Genomic DNA, 22,044 nt, shown 5'->3' on the forward strand with positions numbered 1-22,044 from the left:
TCAGCTTAGTGATGCCACCAGAGGTACAAGGTCCAGCTGCTGCTCTCAAAATCTCACTGCTCCCTTAGTGTCACTATTAGCCAGATACTTAGCACCAAGAAAACGTCCAGCGCATTTTACAAGTTCTTGAGGATTACTTTATGCACATGAAAACACCTCTGTATACACGAACACAGGCACATGCATCCGTGAGCACACATGTAATACACCATGATGCACTCTCAAAATCACAATAATGAACTCAAGCATGCACATATTCACACACATTAAATCAACCCAATTAGGCTGCGTTCTTCCTTACAAACATGCACATACTCACACACAAGCATATAATCCACTCTCATTCACATGTAAACACAGTCAAACTCACACTCACACACACACACACACACTGCTAAAAGCATAATCTTCAAGTGAAAATACTTCTTTTAGAATGAGACCAGGCCCAAGTGCAGGGATTCTCACAAGAGAGGGCATTATGAAACATCTTCTTACTCGAGGTAGAAGATTATTTGTCTCAACCTTGGTTGTGCTTCAATGGAACAGGCTAGCAGAAACTGCAAGACCATGCCCTAAAGCCAGACTGAGCCCGGATTTTCTTTTGGGTGGGTGACCTATTACATCATCAGGAAGATGCACTGACGGAGGGACCACCTGCCAAATTTAGAAATGACCATCAAGATGGTGGTAATTTCTAAAGCATTGGCAGGAACAGCCAGCACAGCACAACGCTGTTTACAGTTGGTGCCCAGCTCCATCAACATGATGGAGCCATGCACCAGACTATTTTCTTTTTTTCTTTTTAAGAAAACCCTGAAGTGGAATTTTCTTTTTGCACATAAAAAATAAAATGCCCCCTTCCCATGGGAGTCCTTGCTCATGATGAGGGGAGCATTCAGCAGGTTTCACTGTCCCTTACTGCCAGGGTTTTCCTGCTGGTGGAAAGCAGTGAAAATAAACTTCTTATTCCACCCATCTAAATTAGGTGGATAAAATTTGAGGTCTGCCTTCGACGGCCCTACAGAGTAATCTCCGCACTAATTAAACCTAACGTCCGCCCACATATATATTTGATGGGTGGACCACAGTCTTGGTGGCATAGATATTCCGGCACTGTAGCAACAGAGTTTCTGTGCTGCAAAGATTTGATTCAGGCCCTGAGGAGCATAGGATTTGTCACCCCCTTTAATGGTATGTATGAGCTAAATTATAGCATCAAATGCTACCCAGATGTATTTCTGTATTATGTCCTTCATTTCTTTACTTCTGGGAATTTTACCGCCGGACAAGGTGTTTCCAACTGATAATTAGCAGAAGATGCTCAACACCACCTGAGAGTCACCACTTGTGATGGCCACAAAAAATTGCAATCTTGGATCATCCTAAACGAACAGTGAATGTTTTTAGCCAACCTGAAATTCTGCACTTCTAATATAAAATATCAACTTCTGCATATGGAGAGAAGACCTGTGAAAAAGGACCTTGTGTCGTCTGCTCTACCGTGGCGGCTCCTTGTGGGAGTGCTGTGGGCGGTGAGGCAGGGCGGGGGAGGAGCAGGGTAGTGGGTAGTAAACTCCGGTTTACGGCCGAACGGAGGAAATAAATACATTAATAAAACGAATTACATTGCGCACGCTGTATCGCTGATTAGCGTTGCAGCGCGTGCAATGTAATTTGTTTTATTCATTTATTTATTAACCTCCCTCCATTCTGCCATAAGTCGGTGTTTACTACCCCCCCACCCTGCCCCTCCCCCGCAGCACTCCCTCAAGGAGCCGCCACTGTAGAGCAGATGACACAAGGTCCTTTTTCACAGGTCTTCTCTCCATACAGAATCGTAACCCACTTTTCTAGAGAGGAACTGTCCTTTGTTTGTTACTATATTTCCTATTCTCACATTATCAGGTGTGTAAAGCAGTTCACTGACCTTTTGGCTCGGTGGACCGTCTGTAGAGAATACGTGAGGTCAGTGAATAAGCAGTGTAGACTGTGGCAAACTCTGTCAAGCAATACCAGTGAGATGTTTTGTAGAGGCGTGTGTGGTCCTGCTGAGCCACACCAACATGAACTGAGTCTTTTCAAATAAAATCATTTAAACCTTTATCTAGCAGTAATAGATGATATCTCGTGCAACACTGTTCGTGTGTTAAGACTGTAAACATTGGTGCGTTTTAGAGCACTGAAGCTGATATCTGCAATACACCAAAGTAACAAATTATGTCTTAAATTACTTATATTTACATATATTCTTTTTTGTGGGTATTTACATATGATGTGCAGAGTCCATCGTGTATCTTAATAAAACAGCTACAAGCTATTAATGAAAAAGACAGGTTTGCAACGGTCAAAGAGGAAAAGTATATGTTTACCTCCAAGGAAAGATCGGGGTACTTCGATTTTATGTACTGATGTTATCAAAGTTAACAGGCAGACACGATCAGCGTCACACATGAGATCTGGCTGAATTAGGTCACAGTCTCCACAACAGCCAGGGATGCTGAGCCTCGTCTTCATAGCACGTGAACATGTTACCATGGTGAGGGCGTTTTGTAAATAAAAGTAGCGTAGATCAAGGAAGACGAAACCCCACCAGGAGCAGCCTCCTGCTGCTTAGCCCTTCATCCAACTGACAGTCTTTCACACTCAACATTCTAACTAGCTCTCACACCAAACATTTTAGGCTGAGCATTAGGAATACAACAGGGCATGGATAAAGATTCTGCATACTAATTATAATCTATTGCATTTATTAGTGAAAAAGGCACCCACGTGTTCTTTCAACTTTGATGATGTCATTGATGGCGCACATGACACTTACTTCTAGACTGGTCTCTATTCATTTAATAGTTTGCTTCAAGGTTACGTGAAAGAAGCAAAAGAAAATAACTTCCCCAAGCATAAAACAAACCCAACTTTTTAATTAGAGCCCAAAACAACACTTTATAAAACTTTTAATGAGAATCAGTAAAGTAGGGAAGTTTAATAAAAAGGTGCATGACGCAATTTTGATGGAAAGAAAGCCGCCACTTACATGTGCCAGTGTCTCCTTTCCTACTGGCTGTCCTCTGGGGGACGAAGGCGGGGCTTGATCGAGTTTACTATCAGTCTGGTCTTCTTGGAATACGGTTTCTTCTTTTTCTTCCTCTTCTGCCCATTTGTTCAACGGCCTCTCAGCGTGAAGATCTAGGAGCTGAGGAAAAGGATCCTCCTCAATCGAGATAATTCTTTGTAGATGTTGGTTGCCTTCCTTTCCATCAGCTGAACTGTCCTCCGCCTCTGTGGCAGGCTGATGTAAAAACCCATTCAAACCCTGGAAGTTGTTTCTTTTTGTACCACTAAACGCATCATCCTCTTCGGAAGACTGGCTAAGTAGAGATGAACAAGAAATGCTATTGGAAGCACTGCTTAAGGATACTAGAACAGCCATAAAATAAGAGTAGCAAGGACACTGTGCGACTTCGTGTTTTCAGTTTCTATTTCAGCATGGACTACATTTCGTTCTCCTAAGATCAATAACTTCTAACTGAGCGAAGGCAAAACATGCCATTTCTTGTGTGCATTGAAGACATAACACCTGGTGTACTAAGAATACATTGTTAATGAATAACCAAAAGAAGAGTCTGGGTTAGATTTTAACATATTTCACAGTAAACAATAATAGTTATATTTCGTTGTGACGAGCATTATTTCAAAGTACACTGTATTTTATGCAGTTCCTTTCCATTTAACATTAAATGCTTGTAAAAACTCATATTAGGTCCTTTAATGTTATTCTTTATTTGACATACATATTATGTGCGCAGAAAGCAAACATCAGTGCAAATCGTTAAAAGAAAAGGTCAAATTCTTTCCATTAACAGAAATGTATTCAGTAATTTCTATATCACATATGATAGACAGGAAGCCCCTGCCCCTGTTTACAACCCATTTGTACTGTCATGCCCTGCTATTCTTTTAACCCCTTAGCCACACAGGCTCCTATTTGCTGAGCCTTTTTTGATGTTTTGGGAATTTCATGTGTAAGCCCTACCCCAGAGCATGGACCTAGTACTTGTAAACATCCACTCCACTGCTCCCATTTTTATGACAATATTAGGACCTACTTTTTTCTTCCTTTAGCACTCAACACAGTGGTCATGCTTTCACCACCTCCATCTCCTCCCAATCTCTCTAATGCCCTGTCCACAGATCATCCCTCCCCCAACACTGTTTTTCCTATCATTGCTGTTTTTCGTAGACCCACCTTCCTCCCTTCCATCGCTGCTTGCTCCCTCGCACCGCCCAGTGCTTGCCCCATCCAGGAATCACCTCCTCCCCAATCATTTGCTTGGCCCTTCATTGCTGCTTTCCGTTTCGCCCACCTCCTCCCTCCCATCTCTTCTAATGTCTTGTTAGTGTATAGCTCACATGCTGATTGGAACACATGTGCACGGCTGCTATCACCTGGCCCACTATTATTCACTGTTTATTTTCCACGTGTGTGGGTACTAGATGTGTGCGTGTTTACACTATATGTCACTGTTTGGCAATTGTGTTTATAGCTGGAAAATCAGACCTAAAGTGCATCCGGTATTGTTATCACAGGACATGTCGGAGCTTCTAAAGTACCTGTGTCTACTGCTGTAATTGCAAAGCCCCGTTACCCCTGTGAAATATGATTGAACTGTTCATTTCTCAACTTGTGGCTTCTCATTTCACACAGTGGGACTCTACTTCCACAAATTTCACCCTTACAGACACTGTATTACTTTTTCAGCATTCCCTGTTGAAGTGTTTCCATACGCCATTGTTGCTTAACCTGATTTCTCTTCAAAGGAACCATGCTGAGTCTTCAGTGTCCATGGCAAACGTAGTCTGTTTAATGTTGTTGCCATTGTGATGTATTTCCTCATGTTCACTACTGTAAGCCAGCCTCACACTGTGATTCTTTCTGGTTCACCCAAAGGTATTGGCGAGCTTCACATTAGCACCAGTTCCTTTACACAAGGACACATCCATTTTTGTAGGCACAGGGAGGTTACATGATTTGCCCAGAATCAAGGATGTTAAGCCAATGCTGAAACTCAAACCCAGTTTGCCAGCTCCATAGTTGGTACCTGTGGCCCGTGCACCCCATCCTCTCCCAAGAGGACGCTATAGCATCTCCTTAGCCCCGACCTCAGCTTCACATTTTTGTCGATTATGGCCAAATCACTTATTCTCCCTCTGGCAGCCTTCATTTGCTGTTGGTTGCCCGGCAGCCTTCCGCCCATTGCTGCTTGCCCACGCTGAACTCCTGTTGCACAGATTCCCTCTTCCCCCAGATCCCGTCCTCCCCTACCTCTGATTTTCACATTTGTTTTTTTTGTGCAGTTTTATGTAACCCTAGGCTGAGCTGGCAGAGCAGCGATACGCGGAGGTCCATGGAGTTCGGGACCAACGCTGTGGAAACTCTGCTATACTCCCCAGCCCGCTTCCACCACCCCTAGGAAGAATTACATAATTATACATTAAAGGTAAAAGATTAAACACTTACCTTGACTGAGGCGTCCTGGGCTGCCGCCCTTCCCTTCCTCGGCTTTTTTCACGATGATCTGCGCATATGCGCGCACCGTGCATGCGAAATCCTTACGACAAAATGGCTGGCTCAGTAAGTCCGTATAGCAATTTGGCGGCCCTATGATGGTTGCTAGACAGCCATTGTGTTACTCTTAACTTAGGCCTCTCTATTCCCGGCCGCTGGAAAATGCTGCTGGAAACGCTCGCCACCCTGCACCACCCAAAACGGAGCACACAAGGATTACGCCGCAAGGGCTGACAGGCGCGTGCATGAGCGCGAGCCGAGCCGCGGAGAGGAAACACAGAAAGAAACACAGGGGGAAACAAGCCTCGAGCCTTGGCAAAACTTTGAAATTAACCCCTTCCATGCTGCCGTCGGCCATTGGCCGACGGCAGCACTACCTGCCCAGTGCTGGCGTCGGCCAATGGCCGACGCGCCCTGCCCATTTTGCAGAAGTGCCGCACTTCCGCAAAATCGCGGGCGCATGGAACAGGTTAAAAGCTGGTCCTGTAAAAGAATTGTCTGTGGATAGGAGCACAACCAGAGGCACATATTGGCACACAACAGACCTGACCGGATCTGCCTGGATCTATTACACAAAGTGTAATGTGAGAGTGGACCTGAGTCTGAACCCGGTCCAAGCCTGAGCGTTTCCCGTTGGAATACAGGGAAACCTGAGAGCCACCGGGTACAACAGTGGTGCAGCAGTGGTGGAGGGAGGGTAAGGCGTAATGCCGTGGAATAGAGGTAAGAAGTAATAAGTGTTTTTTATATTTTTATATTATATTTTTATATTGTCTTATGCAAAATGGATTGCAAGAGGAAGAAAAGTTGCCTCTGACCCAATAGAGTGGAAGTGGTGCCAGCCATAAAAGTGAAACAAGGGATAATAAGGCCTTTTGGCAGTGCGCCGTGACAGAAGAAAGGAATTCCATATAAGGAGTAGGTTGGTGGCTGCCCACGGCAGAGTAAAGAAGTAAAAAGGAAACGAGATAGCATTAGGGAAAGCAAAAATTCAGAAGCCTCCAAAAAATACCAAAAAGCCAGCCAATAACGGACTAGGGGTGGAGGATATAGCTGAAATTTAGAAGGAAAAAGGAGAGAGGAAAGGAGACCAAGGAGACCCTACTGGAAGAAAAAAACTAAGTCAGAAGAACCCCCAATCTATGAACTTAACCCCACAGACAATGAAGCTAGGTGGTGTGAAAGTAGGTTCATCAGTCTCTATTTCGATCAAAGACTTTTTGAGGAAACACTTCAAAGGGAAAGACACGATAGAAAAGGAACTGAGTGTCGTCGAGATTCATCCATCACCTGGAAAAATGGCAGCCCTGTCTCTGGACTCCCCAAATCAATCTAACTTTAACGTCTCAGGAATCTTCCTTGATCCACGATTGTCCTCTTCTCCAAGGCTCTTCCAGCCCTCGATTGAACAAGGAGGATGAGGAAGCCTCAAGTAACAAGACTCCAAGTAAAGGGGACATTAACTACTCTAGAGATCATCTTAATGAGAATAAAGGATCGGAAAGTCCTTATGTTATAGGAAGTGATTTGTTGGCTCCATCAATACATAGTTTGGAGGTCACTGGAACCTCTAGTGTATTTATGCTCGAGGTTATGTTGATACACCAAAAAACTTAGCAAGGTCTGCTAGAAGTATCATTTCTGAACAATGAAATCCTAAAAACCCAGAGAGAGCAGTTTAAAATTATGGTAGGGGAGCTAATACAAACAACAGGTCTAATGCCCTCCATAGTTAGACCAGTCGGGGACCAACAGGAAAGGTTAGATGGCAGGGAGGAAGAAGTGGTAAGGGAATTATGAGTACAAAAGGAGGAGCCCAGCGCATTCATATCTCGTTACCCAATGATTGTAAAAAGCCGGGGGGAAAGGATGAGCTACAAGCAATATATCCCACGGCCAAGGAGGAGGGAGAACATCCCTAGCAAAGGCCAAACCTATTGAGCGCATATAATATAGAGATTGCGATGTTTCCTAGAGGAGATATCTCAGCCCAAGATATGGCTTTTGGGCAAATGTTGGGCTCTATGGGTCTGTTATGTGTAAATGGAAGAATGGAAGCCAAACAGCCAGCTAGGCAAATGTTTACGATAGGTCAGCAACCTTGCCCTACAGACTATGTGTTTACAAATGCCTGGAGCTTTGAACTAATTAAGCACTTCGAGGTGGTGAGAGTGGAAGGAAGTGATCATTACCCTTTAAAGACAGAACTATTTGTAAAAAGGGATAATCAGAGAGAGACGGTACTCCAGGTAGACTACCCAAAGCGATTAACAACTCATATATCTGAGGAGCACATTATAAAATTAAGTGCCATTCAGCAGACTCTCCCTTTAGAAAAAAATCCCTATTGAAGATGACAATGCCTGGTATGAAAATACAATAAGCCAATGGGTGGAATGCCTAAGGGTAAAAATAAAATGTAGTAAACCAGAGACAGCCAGTAACTTTTGATCCCTTAATAAAGATCGCCCATGGTTTGATGAGGAATGCCGTAAAATAAAAGCTTGCATTAGACAAATGGAAAGAAGATGTAGAGTAAGGTACAATGCTGAACTATCAATTACCCTCCAGAAACTAAAGATAACATATAAAACGATCATTAGAAATAAAAAAGAACCCTATAAAGATAGATGCTGGGCAAGTATGCTAGCTGTAAGTGAGTCCAAAGATGTGAAAGGTTTCTGGAAGTTGATCCAAGAAAGCTCTGGTAAAACACCATGATCTCTGCACTGCTTAGTACCCGGAGATAACTGGGTGGGTTACTTGGGGGAAATTTATGGTAAATGGCCAATGTTAGAGAAAATAAGCACAACATTATAGTTAGGGGTGAGGGAGGAGATAAAGGAACACTTTTCTTCCGGCCATATAAGGAAAATAATTTCTAGCTTAAATGTAACTCGGGCAGCATGCCCAGATAACCTGCCGGCAGTGATTATAAAAACTAGGCTTGAGTGGTGGGCAAAGATTTTTGCAAAGATGTTTCAGAGGATTCTTCTGACAGACATTGTGCCCGAAAACTGGAGAGGAGCAATCATAAGGCCAATCCATAAAAAAGGAGATTAAAATGTCTCTAAGAATTACAGATTATTAAATCTCCTCGATATAGGAGAAAAAGTCTTCACTAAAGTAATTTTAGGAATACGTAAGGATTGGGCAGAAGTAAATTGGATTGTGCCCCCAGAACAGGGGGGGGGGTCAATGAGGGACATTCAATGGGCAACCACTGTTTTGCACTCTGGGTCATTGCGTGGACGGCAATAGGGCAGAAAGAGGGTTTATTCTGCTGCTTCGTGTACTTCCACGCAGCATTTGATCTGGTGGACCGGGAGCAGCTGTGGGAGACTCTGACTGGATATAACATACCAAGGGACTTGTTAGGGCTGATTCAAGCACTTCATACAAATAACTGGGCCTAGATAATCTTAAATGTAGATGGAAGCTTGTCTCTCAAAATCCAGATTGGCAATGGGTTGCGGAGGGGTGCGTACTGGCCCAGCTGATATTTTCCCTGTTTATTGCAGACTTGCCGTCAACCCTGGGCAATGTGAGTGGGGCAAGCCTGAAACAAGATGGGAAACATATTTTCTCTACGCGGACGATCTAATAATTATGGATCAAACGGAAATTGGCCTACAAAGAAAACTAAACAGGTTTAATGACTATTGCCATTGCAAAAAACTCGTTGTCAATATGGAGAAGACAAAGATCTTATGCTTCGGTCGAAGGAAAATAGGGTTCACTTGGGTTCTGGGCACCAAATAGTTGGAAAAGGTTGCAGAATCTAGGTACCTGGGTATGTGGTTCAGAGAGGTATGCAGTGGCATACTCATCTCGATGCACTAAAGCTGAGGGCATGGGCATCGGCATCGGTCAGGGGACAAAAAAGATTCAACTGTGCATATGATGACATGTTCGATAGACCAGTCCTAAAAGCTTACTCTACAATGATACGACCCCAATTTTTGCATGGTGCAGAAGTGCTTTATTCGAATGGTAAAAACGAATGGGACTTAGAGGAGGGTAACACTCTGCAAAACTTATTTTCATTGCCCAAATCCTCAATAATCCAGGCAGTGAGATTAGAATTGGGAAAAACGTCATGGGGTATAACTGCTTGTATGGCCCTATTGCGTTTCTGGCAGTGCATGGGCACGGGGGAAGATCATAAAATCTCACAATGGTGAAGAAATGAGATTGTAAAGAGTGAGCTAATATGGGCAAAAGGGACAAGAGCTATGATCACCAAGGCGTGCCGCACTATGAAGATTACGATGTGCCCCAAGACTCTCCAAATAAAGATCGACAAGAGGGAACTTAGGGACCTGGGTAAAGAAATTTCCCGAGCTCAGGACAAGGATTACCTCTTGAGAAAAAATTCTGTATGTTTCATGGCGCCAGTGTGGCAATATGAACAACACTAGCTATATATTGATAGTCAACCTAGCTGCTGGTTGAGAAGAGAACTGCTAAGGTTAAGGATCGGGGTAAACCCATGTTATGTGAATAACGGGGTAAAAAGATTTATGATTGATAGCAAGGGAAAATGCACCTGCACTTTGGGAACAAGATGTAAGAACCTACTTCAACTACTGGATTGTCAGAAACTCTTACGAGATATGAAAAGAGTTTTTATGCCCAATTTTTTAAAAATACGATATTAAAAATAGGGCTCAAGCAGTAAACCTCTTAACTGAAATGAGTAATTTAGACACAGCGTGTGCCATGGGGAAGTTTATCCAAAAAGTTAAAGAATTCTTCAGTAGCTTTTTGAACTGATTTGCCTATTTTATAGTACTGTGTAGCCTACGTGATATGAAAAGTCGAAGGGAATGCTGAGTGTATTTTATGAAATTTATGAGGTCAAATAATAAATTGTGATATTAGAATTTTTACTCATGTTTTATTGATGTGGTTTTAAAAGTTTGGGGACCATTGGTCTAAATAAACTTGTATTGAACTTGGGTCCTGTTGGTGTAACAGAGTTATACATGTTAAAGGCCACATGATATCAATGGCAAAAGTGAGTGCTTATGGTTGCATGAACAGACAGATTCCCCCAGGGACCCACATAAAGGGACATGGGGCGCCCAATGAGGGATGGTATAATGACCACTGATCCGTCACTTTAAAGATGAAGTATGATCCTATGCACTGCAGCCGGGTTCCACAGCAGGATACTGGGGAGTCAGCATTAGATGGAGGCACAACTGTGACATGTCTCATAGCCACGCAAGGAACATCTAAACATACAGCAGAGGAGTTCTGGCAAAAGAAGGCCAATTAGTGCTGCAGAGAGGATACATTCTGAATGCTGCAGCGCCTCAACACAAGGTTGAGGTGCGCCCTCAATGATTAGTCTCAATGCTCAACTACTGAGGACATCAAAGTGAGTACTTACAGTAGAGGTGCTGGAGCTTTAAGCTTGGACTGTGGAGGCGAGACACTGCGTCAATCACAGTGCGCCTGGAGAGGTGGGCAGGACCAGGGTCGGGCAGGCTACAAACGGGGCCTGCAAAAGAGTCCTGAGACCATTCTAACACACATAAATGGTATGGTTGTCCCCACGTTGATGCAGGACACAGCCCTGCCACCTCATGCCCCTGATATTAAGCTGGATAAAATATTAGCAGCCATCAACAAGTCCAGGGAAATTCGTGAACCTAACAGTGATAAATTAGACATTGACGTGAATATTTTCGATGTATGACATTACAACGCATGCTTTTACCACGCATGCCTTTACAACGCAGTTTTTACAACGCATGCCTTTACAACGCATAGCGCTTAGGGGTGCTGGATAGTGAATAGTTTAATTTACTATTCCAACTCCAGTCCCCGTGGATAGTAGGGAAGGTGTTGGATAGTAAATTAAATCTAGTCCCTATCCTAGAGCGCCCCCCAGCGCTATGCGTTGTAATGACATGTGTTGTAATAGTTGCGTCGTAAAGGCACTGCGTGGTAAAAGTTGCGTTGTAAAGGATGTTTCCCGAATATTTTGCATGTTGACCACCATAAATTAGGGGACAGATTGAAGCAGTTTGGGAGAGGTAATCTCCTGTCACCAACTATCACAGACAACTGACAGCCCTAACACTGAGAGTAGACATGTTGGACAAGAGAGTGGAAAATGCAGAAGGGGCTAACAGAAGATTTTTCCACCTGATTGACCTCTCCGACGAAATTAAAGGAACTGATATGTTGGCTTTCTTGGAACATTGGTTGACCATTGAAGTAGTACCATAGGGCTTATCTAAGTTCTATGCTTTGGAGAGGTACCACAGGGTATCAGCAAGAAGCCCGCAGCCAGAGTCACAGACGCTTACCGGTCACAAGACTTTTGCACTAGAACCATGACCTAATATTCCAGGAGGCTCGGACCTGCGGGTCACTTTCATCTTAAAGACTATGGCAGTGCAATGGGTACCAGCTTCCTTTTGGAAGTTAAAAAGGCTATGAGGGATAAAAGGACAAAGTATATGCTTTTGTATCTGCGATGTCATAATGAGATATTGGATGAGCACACATTATTCTTCAATGAGCCAAAAAGTGCCTTGGAGTGGTTGGAACAATATAAAGCAGCCAGGGATGGCCAAGAATAACAAGCAACACCACCCTCGAAATGATGACGACAACTAAAAAGAGGTAACACTGGATCTCAGTGCACCACTAAGAAACAAGCTGCACAGGAAAGAGCAGCAGCACACACAGCAAGGACTTTCTGTGATATCTCACTTCAAACCTCACATGGTAACACCACTGATCACTTATCTCGCAACACAGATACTGATACTGTAACTGCGGGAATAAAAATGTGTCCAAGCATAACATACAGAACAGCAGATGATCTCTAGATGGCCTCCTGAATCAGGGTCTCAATGACATATGCAGAACATAGCACTACCAAGTCACTGCAAGAAGCCATCTGAGTGGATTATCTGAAGGCTGCAACCATGAAATCGAGGTCCTCTATGACGGACGGGGCCTTCAAATTACCATTGAAACAAAGTGGGAACCGAAGGAGGATTGCAGGAAGTTAATGGTCTGCTACTTACCCACCCTGAAGACTTTCCATACATAATAAGTACAGGAGAGCAGGAATAAATATATTGTGTTTTAACTGTTAACTGGACAGATGCCCATTCTGTTCTACTCTAGGAAGTGGGAGCTGGGGAGTGTTCTGTCAGAGATCAGACTAGAAAAGCTAACATCAGGAGGTGGATATACAAGGTATTTCCACAGCATGATAGACATCTCCATAGCGACCAGTCTCTGGTATCAGGGAATTGATTGAGGCTTTTTTGGACAAGGTAGCAGTTGGGCAACTCATAAATAAGGATATTGAGGATGTGGGAATACCAGTCTTGCAGGAAGATGTTAATGCCGCACTTAAAGATATGACAGTGGGGAAGACACAGGGAGCAGACAGCCTACCAGCAGAACTTTATCAAACATATGCTTTGTTAGTGATTTCAAGCCTGGTGAACGTCTAAACTGATGCCTTTCCGAACCAATCGGTCCCAGCAACTGCCAGGGAAACATTGATAGCAACTATTCCCAAACCAGGTAAATATGCTCTTGATGTTGCCTTTTATAGGCCACTGGACTATATAGTTTTCAGTAAAGTCTTTGCTGGTCACTTGCTACCACACCTACAAGCACTGATAACCAAAGATCAGAAATGAGTTATTCCAAATCCCAATACATCTTTTAATATGAGACAGCTATTCAGAGTATTGGATGAAACACCCCTAGTAGTGGCTGTGCCCTCTACCAATTTATAGAATCATCTGATACTCTCAACTGGGACTACCTGTGAGTGGTCATAAAACGCAGAGTCCACTCCTTAAGCTGCCAATCTTCCAGGTTCACAAAAAAGTGAGTAATGGAATGCTTGAATTAATTTTCGCAACTGGTAATTATTCGGGCTGCATCCCAGTACATCTTATTTTGGACACCATACCACCTCAGTTTGGACCCAGCTATATGTAAATCAGTCTTGACCCTGCTCCAATCGGAACAGTCCAGCCCGAACTGCCAAGCCAGGTCCTACCTGAACAAGAACATAAGCAACACAGAACCAGTGTTATCCTAGTTATGGGCTTATTAGCCAGTTACAGCTAGGCTACAATGTGTACGGGACCCACATCAGAGCTTACCAGTGTGACGCCAGGCTCCACCCCTAACCATTGGTATTTTGCACATCATGTCACCTCACTTTGGACCCAGCTATATGAAAATCATTCTTGACCCTGCTCCAATCGGAACAGCTCAGCCCAAACTGCCAAGCCACGTCCTCCCTGAACCAGAACAAAAGCAACCCAGGAATAGTTTCGCCCTAATTATGGGCTCCCCAGCCAGGTACTTCATGTACTTTGCAGGGGGGGGGGCACTCGAATTTAGTTACGCCACTGTTACACACCTGATATTCGTATCCTTCCACCTTGAATTTAACACTGGCTTTCAGTTGAATTCAAAGCCAAAGAACATCTGATTTAATCATAAGGCGCTGCATGTCTTAGTTCTCACATTCAGCCTTCGGTATAATGTATATTTGGATTATCAGTTTTCTTATATTCAAAATATGAATACAAACAAAATATAAACAGGGAAACAAGTCTCAATGAGTATGCACTATAAGGTATTATGCAGAGTTAGAACCTTATTTGTTTTCCTCAACACAATTTACAAACATTTCAAATGAAATGCACTTGTATTTCTCGGTTTGCTCTTTTGTAAACTAAAACCCATCTGCAAAAAAAACACTAGATGGCGCGGCACAATCAATATAGACAAAGCCACTGAGCAGCAAAGCACAATCCGATGCAGTCAGGGAAATAACTAAACAAAGGGGCTTGGAAATGCCTTTTTAAAACCACAGAGTGCCGCAATCAAGTACAAAGCACTTTTATATAATTATCAATAGTGTTAAACCTGTCAGCCTTGGGGTTGTCTTCCCTCAAACTTTTTGCCTTCACTCCCACTGTTTTTGCTGATCTTGTGTTTTGCTGCCTATAGGACTCTGGGCACTTTACCACTGCTAACCAGTACTTAAGGGCATGTGTTCACTCCTTAAAACATGGTAAAATTGGCTTATACCCAAGATACTTGTAACACCCTAATAAAGTGACACTACTGGTGCCCAGGGCCTGTAAATTAAAAGCTACTAGTGGACCTGCAGCACTGGTTGCGCCACCCATTTAAGTAGCACTTTCAACATATTTCAGGCCTGCCATTATAGTCTGTGTGTGCAGTTTAAAACGGCCATCTTGACCTGGAAAAATAACCGTTTTTGCAGGCCTAAACCTTCCTTTTCAATACATGCACATTAACCCTCTGGTAAGCCCTAGACAGCCCAGATGGCAGGGTGCAATGTATTTAAAAAGTAGTGCATTTTTAACTTTTAGACGTATTGGTAGTGAAAAACACTTACATTTATTTTTCAGTACTGCAAAGCCTACCACTCCCAACATTGGAGTTACTTTATTACATTTAATAGGCTGTAATTTCCAAATGGGAATAGGTAACCAGTTAATGTTAGTTGTTTTTGGAATTTAATGAAAAATCGTAACTTATGGGTGAAGTGCGATTTTAAATTACAATTTTGAAAATGCCACTTTTATCATCCCCTTTGCTATCACTTTTAGAAAGTTGGCATTTTTCTGTCTTAGCCATTTAGTGCCCACCGCCTGCCTCTAGGTCATATAACTGGGCAAAGTTGAGAGTTGGGCTTTGTGTATTACCCATAAACAACAATAGAGATCTTATGCATGCCTGGATGGGCCCTCACTGTCAGGATGGGAGCAGGGCCAGACTGGGAACCAAAACCGGCCCTGGCAAAGTGCTCGGCCACACCCGTGACCCCCCTCCACTTCCCTCCACCCCTCGGGTGCCACCGAGCTCTTTGCCAGGGCCGTTTTTTGGCCAATTTTGTTACAGGGCCGATTTTGCAGCCTGTAACAAAATCGGCCCCAGGGGCCCAAAACCGGCCCCCACTCGTGCGGCGCACCGGGGGATTGACCGGGGCCCGCTACAGCCAGTCTGGCCCTGGATGAGAGGAAGAAGCTGGGCTCGACTTACCTACACTTGGTTGTGTCCTGCTTCCGCACAAAGTACTGCATACCCCCTGTTGTTAGTCTGGAGCCATGGCAGTTGAGGCAGGGCACCTATCCACTTCAAAGGGAAGCTTCTGGAAGTTTCTCCCCCACTTCAAAGGCATAACTGGGTGTAAATATGGACCTCAGACACCATCTCTTCGGTACACTTCTGGACATGTGGATACTTTCCCAGGAAGAAGGGTTGCTGTGCTGCTGAAAGGACCATGGCTCTGCTGGACTGCTGCTGTGAAGGACTGCTGACCTTCTGTGCTGAAGTTATGCCTTCTTACCTCTTGCCTGGGTAAGAAGAACTAGACCCGCATCTCTTTAACCCAGAACCCCAGAGGGAGTCCGAGGGCTAGTTGGCTAGCCTCCTGATCTGAAACGTCAGGGACACAATAGGCTTTCAACAACCTTGCACCTGCACCTGGACTCTGCCATCCATGAGTCTATGCTGATAAGTGGTGCCATCCCAGGACTAGACCCATGGATGTGGGCTTACAGTGCTTTGCTAGCACCAGTAGATCCAACAGAACTGACATATCTCCTCTGCTGCACAGAACAACCTCAAGCAGAACGGATGCATCATTGCACCTGCGTGGATAGGAGCAGTCGAAAAGACCCGCATCTCATCCCGCCTGCCGTCTCCCTGGAACAATTACTGCGCGATGCATTTTCCACTCAGGCCCTTATTTGCCTTGTCAACAGCAGCCTCGACAATGCTGATGAACTTCTTATCACAGCCTTGCAACTCCCGATGCTCTGCTAACCGGGATTTGAGGGACTCTGTTCAGCATGCCTAACTGGGTCCCATGTAGCTGGCCCACACTCCATCGTGGTTAGCCTAAACCTTTGACTGTTACCATATCTAGATAGACCAGATATTCACAGTTGGCACTTGTGCTTTTTTGCTCTATTTTTGCTAAATCTTTAAAATTAGATTTTTGTTGTTTCAGTATTGTGTTTTTTATTTAAAATTACTCTATGTTTCCAATCTGATGTGGAATCTTTTTATGGTGTATTTCAACTGTGTTACTGTCTTAAGAGTTGCATAAATACTTTACAAATTGCCTGTAAATTAATCCTGACTGCTCTGTGCAAAGTTACCAGGGGGTTGAGCACAGGTTAATTTGGGATTTACTTGTGCCTTACCCTGACAAGGACTTTGGTTGCTGCTTGACCAGGGCTCACACCCTAGCCAACCAACAACCCCACTTCTTACACATATTCATGTTTCAGTGGCACCAAATTAATCTGAGCAAGAGGCTAATGACTACTTAACTGTCTGAAGTCTTTAAGTAAGCCGGGACCCCTCTGGAAGGCCACTGACCATCAGGACTTCTCAATGTGAAGCATCATGACTTACATGGCTTAAATATTCCTGGCCAAGGAACTGAAAAATAAGAAAAACACAGTGCGCCAGCCAATAAAGGCTACTAAAAAACACAGCCCCAGGCACTGTAGAACAGCTCCCTATACCAGACCTGCCGAGTTTCCAAGGTCCACACATGCCTAGATGGTCCACTCAAGGTTTTTCTTTCAATTCTAGGACTTGTAGTCTTGTTTATTCCATTATAAAAATAGGACTACAAGTTTCAGAATGAAAAGAAAAGGCTTGGAATGTATTTGCTCATCATGCATGGACCTGGCATACTTAGCAGCTATACAATACATTTACGAATCATCTTTTCCCTGTGGAATCATTATGAGGTATTATAGCAAGGACATTATGAGGCATTATTGCAAAGCCAAGGATGCCCCACATATCATACTCCTTATATATGTATGCCACAGAGTGGACCAGGCAGAGCACAGTAAAATACTTATGAAAGATAGTCCCCAACTGATGAGAAGATCTTTTACTACCTGCCTGTGCTGTCCTCACAGGCTGTAACACAACTGTCAGTTTGTGCCATGTAAATCAAGGGGCAATGAAATATGGATCCTTCGGCTCAGTAATCTCTCGCTCACAACAATGCAGTGTCCTGGAATGATGCATAGTGTATTCAAAACGCACACTACAGGCACAATGAATGTCACAGCAATAGTACAGCTGTGTATCTGAATTTAGATATTGAAGCTATAGATAACATCTTGAAAACCCGCGTACATCAAAAACCCACCGACAGAAATTCCCTACTATCATACAAGTCATACCACCCGAGGGCTTTGAGGGATAATCTGCCGGTGGGACAGTTTCTCAGATACCGTAGAAACTGTTCATCCACTGCAGACTACAATGAACAATCTATGACTCTGAGTGAAAAATTAAAAGCTAGAGAATATCCATCGAGAGTGATTAAGCAGGCGAGAAAAAGAGCCCTTAACACACCAAGGAGTGCGCTGTTGGAGTCCAATAAGAGGGAAAGAGAAGAGTGTATTCCGGTCATTATGACATTTGACCCTCTTGCGACTAAAGTGCGCCAATCGATCAGGAAACACTGGGCACTATTGTCGAACAATGACTTTAAGATGCCTCCTCCACGTTTTTCCTTTAAAAGAGCCTGCAACTTGAAAGACAAACTGGTGCACACTAGGGAAAAACAACACACTAAAGGAAATGAAAGCAACATCCCCAAGGGCCACTATCCATGCGGAACTTGTTCTGTATGTGCCTTGACTGAAAAAACATTGAGTATAACACTTCAATCTGGCAAGACATGGTGGTTGGGGCAATTCAGCAATTGTAATACTACTAACGTGGTGTATAGACTTCAATGTGAATGTGGCCTGCAATACATTGGCCTGACCACAAGAAAAATAAAACTGCGAATACAGGAGCATCTGAGCACAATTAGAACGGGCAGATTAACAACAAAACTTGTCCAACATTGCCACAGAAACAAACACACGTTTACATGGGTGGTATTGGAGAAAGTGAAATGAGATCCACAAACAATTGAAAGATTACTTACAACAAAAGAAGCAAGATGGATTTACAAGGAGAAAAGTGAAGAAAGAGGGCTGAATGAACTCCTCGAATGGAATAAACTACGTTAACCTCCTCTGTGGTGCTCTGCGTCTTGTGAGGGTTTTGCACGCACAATATATCAAGCAGCATGCTCTTATGTACATGTCCATCCGTCAGTACTGTATATGATTATAATGGTAAAAGAATGTTGCCCCTAGTATATGATGCACATCTGGACATACTAGACACAACTACATGGATAAAACTACACGACCCTTTACATTTTTTATTATAAAAAATATAAAAACAAATACAGAAAACAAGGGAGGGATACATAGAATCCAACACACGAAAATCATTATCGCCTATCTATGGTAAAACTCTGGGTGATTAGGATCCGACTATGTAAACCCAATTTGATTTTAAACAATCGAAAAAATAAGGAGCTATGGCTGCACTCTCCAGTATCAAAAGATCAGACACATGGCAGCATAAATTTCAGTCAAACATTTAATAACCAGCAATCGGGGCCCCGATTGCATTAGTGCATTTATGATATGCAGGTTGGCTCGCTCAATCTGTAAACAAGGTGATAGCAATCCGAAGTAGTATCCACGTAACCAAGGAAACGGACTCCGTCATCTCGCGTGGGTAGACGGGAGTTACATCCTTTGGTATAACAAACAATGGGAACTGCCCCAATCCAATATGGTCGCGGGCTACCGCGAGACCACGGGAACCTATCAGAGAGCGTAATATGTAAACAGGGAAGGAACAACCAGAAAGTTGCTCGAGGGATGAGAGAAAGCCGGCGACTCTCCGTATAGCGGTAATTTTCCTTGAAACAAACGTAGGGAAGAGCTGGAGAAATACAGGTCTGTAACAATGAATTGTTTAAGGCATATTTGAACATGACTGCGATGTTTTTACAGTGATTCATCGCGCAAGGAGAAACCTCGTGAACTCACGATTGGAGTTCCTTGGAGTTTGTTTTTAAAGACCTCTCGGCTGGTAGGAGACACAGGGTAAATATGATAGATGATTGTGTGTGTGGTGCGGTGTGTCAATAGAATTGCACAAGTAAAGGACATATGAGTGAGACACTTTTCTGTGGTTTGTCTTTACAACAGTATCTACAACCCTGGTGTCCTAAGCAGTGGCGACTAAAGGTATGCCCTGAAAAAATTGCCTAAAATCATTAAGGCAATGAAACATGTCGGCAAGTTGATAGTGGCTCTATAGGGAGTAGCCATTTTCACCTTTTTAACTTGAGAGCATCAAGCATATTAGAACAAGAATAAAGTTGTCTGTTCATGCTTTTTGCGGGTTTTATATATGTGGTATTGTTTCACTATATGTATGTGTTGTCTGTTTGTTCCACTGCACTCATCACTATTAACACTTGTTTGGTTGAACACGTTTCCGTTCAGCGTGATAGCACCGATGATGATAACAGGGCCATCCTGGTGAGTACCAGCCAGGGGTCCCATTGGTGGTGCGCCCGTGAGGTGTTATCACGTTTTTCACACATTTTTTCTACACATTATGGTGTGGGTGGTAGGACTGTTGTATAGAAGGAGACAGGCTTTTTTAAGATGGGCTATTGACTGGTGTACCCCCAACCCTACACAGCATGAAATGGGTGGTTATTGTTAAAAGAATATGACATGAGGTACCCAAGTCGTACGAAATAAATTGAATGCCCTTGATCTGGGTCATTGTTGTATTGATAACGTATTGAGTGGGGGGCGACCCAGACCTATTCTTTCCCTCTAGGCTCCGATTTCTATGTGCACAATGAATGTCACAACAACAGTCTGGGTATCTCATAAAGTTACACTTTACACTTGTGGAGCCAGGAGTATCTACTGATTCAGAGAACAAGGTCTATACAGTGCTAGAATCATAAAAAGTATATCCTGTTACCATGGCTTAATGTCAGGATCCCAAAACATGGACAGTACTTCCAGGTCAGCTATTGTGCACGCTTGGTGTGTCCCTCCCAGCCTCAGAACCGTGCTTTGGGCTTCAGATTCTGGCATAGTTTTTAGCACTCAAGCACACTGGATTAGCATATGAGCAGGACCAAAAAAGACAGAATATCGGTTACCAAGTGTGGTTGGGTCACCCAAATCTGGGGTACTTGCCTGTTTACCATGCAAAGGAAATCACATTCCCACCATACACAATTCCATTAATCCCATAAATCATTACAAACTAAGAATTTTCACAGAAAGGAAAAACACTGCATTATTTCCATTTTATCACACAATTGATTACAGAAACTGTAGCAAACCCCCATCCTCAAGATATTCGACTCATTATGGAAAATAAAAATCACTAGTGAACATAGATTTGGCAATGTTAATACCACAGAGATTTTTCTCTATACATGTTACTAACTTATTGTGTTTCTTAAAGCAGTTTTGAAACTAGTAGGCCAATCGTTGCTGCTGGATGACTTCCCACAGACCACCAGTAATTACCTACCGTAGAACTTCCGCAGTCAGGAAATAAAGTGTGATAAATGAAAATGGGTCACAGATCAGTAAGCACCCAGGTACAATATGCTTCCTGACTCTCCTGGCCTCTTCCTGCGTGACAGGTGTATAAAAATATCTAGCTTAGCAAATATGTCAAAGGAAGGGGAAACCCTGTCTCAGGTCGCCTACATAAAGAAGCATTCTACATTTTGTGATTGCAACCTCATGTGAAAAACGAAGAACCCTAAGGAAGCCTTCTGAAGAAAGGGATCACAGAGGCACCCATCTGATTTTATGGCTATGTTCACACATGCGTGACTCGAAACTGCTGTGTTTCACTTTGGTCATGAGAGGTGGACCTAGGCAGACAAAAGATGGAGCAAGAAAAGAAGGGTGTGAATTTTAGCTAAAAGTATTTGGCCACCTTGGAAAACTGGCAAATGATGCTTTGTGTGCCTGGTTTTTGTCATAAGACACAGAAGTTGTTGAGAAATTAAAGAGACGATTGTGTGAGAACTTCACTATTAAAGGTTTGAAATATGAAGTATTAGAACATTGGAATGTTGGGAGCTCCATTGAAAACAATGGAGTGCTCTGGGATTATAATGGCTGGTATAAGGCTGGAGCTCCGACATTCCAATGTTTCTTTGTTCACAGCTCTGGATGTGAACAAAGGGTTCAAGGAGCCTGAGGGGATTCCAATCCACTCACGCTCCCAAAAGGCTTTGTTCTTTTTTGTTAGAACATTCTACCCTCTAGTGGCAGAATGTTCTAATAGCCTTATAGCCCTTCGTAGCTGGCTATACCGCGCTTCCTTGTGCTATCATATATAAGACAACCAGGGTATATATTCTCATACTACAATGTAGAATTTATATAGCGCTTCATACCCTTGAAGAGGCCACAAAACCCTCTAGTTTGCATCAGATTCTTTGTTTGCTTTATGATATTTTAGCTAAATTTGAAGTTTGAAGGAGATTCTGGGTGAAGAAA

At 43.3% G+C, this 22,044-nt stretch overlaps 1 protein-coding gene across 2 annotated transcripts in view; it reads right to left on the bottom strand.

Annotated features, from left to right (window-relative positions):
* The window catches only part of CRACR2A (calcium release activated channel regulator 2A), a 990,950-nt gene that overhangs the window by 120,342 nt on the left and 848,564 nt on the right, over positions 1-22,044 (bottom strand). For both annotated transcript variants that reach the window (XM_078673953.1, XM_078673952.1), the window contains exon 12: positions 3,032-3,365. In XM_078673953.1, coding sequence (XP_078530079.1) covers positions 3,032-3,365 — 334 coding nt within the window. The remainder of the gene's footprint in view (positions 1-3,031; positions 3,366-22,044) is intronic.

The sequence above is a fragment of the Lissotriton helveticus genome, chromosome 1_1 (genome assembly GCF_964261635.1).
Source record: "Lissotriton helveticus chromosome 1_1, aLisHel1.1, whole genome shotgun sequence".
In the NCBI taxonomy this organism is placed as follows: domain Eukaryota; kingdom Metazoa; phylum Chordata; class Amphibia; order Caudata; family Salamandridae; genus Lissotriton; species Lissotriton helveticus.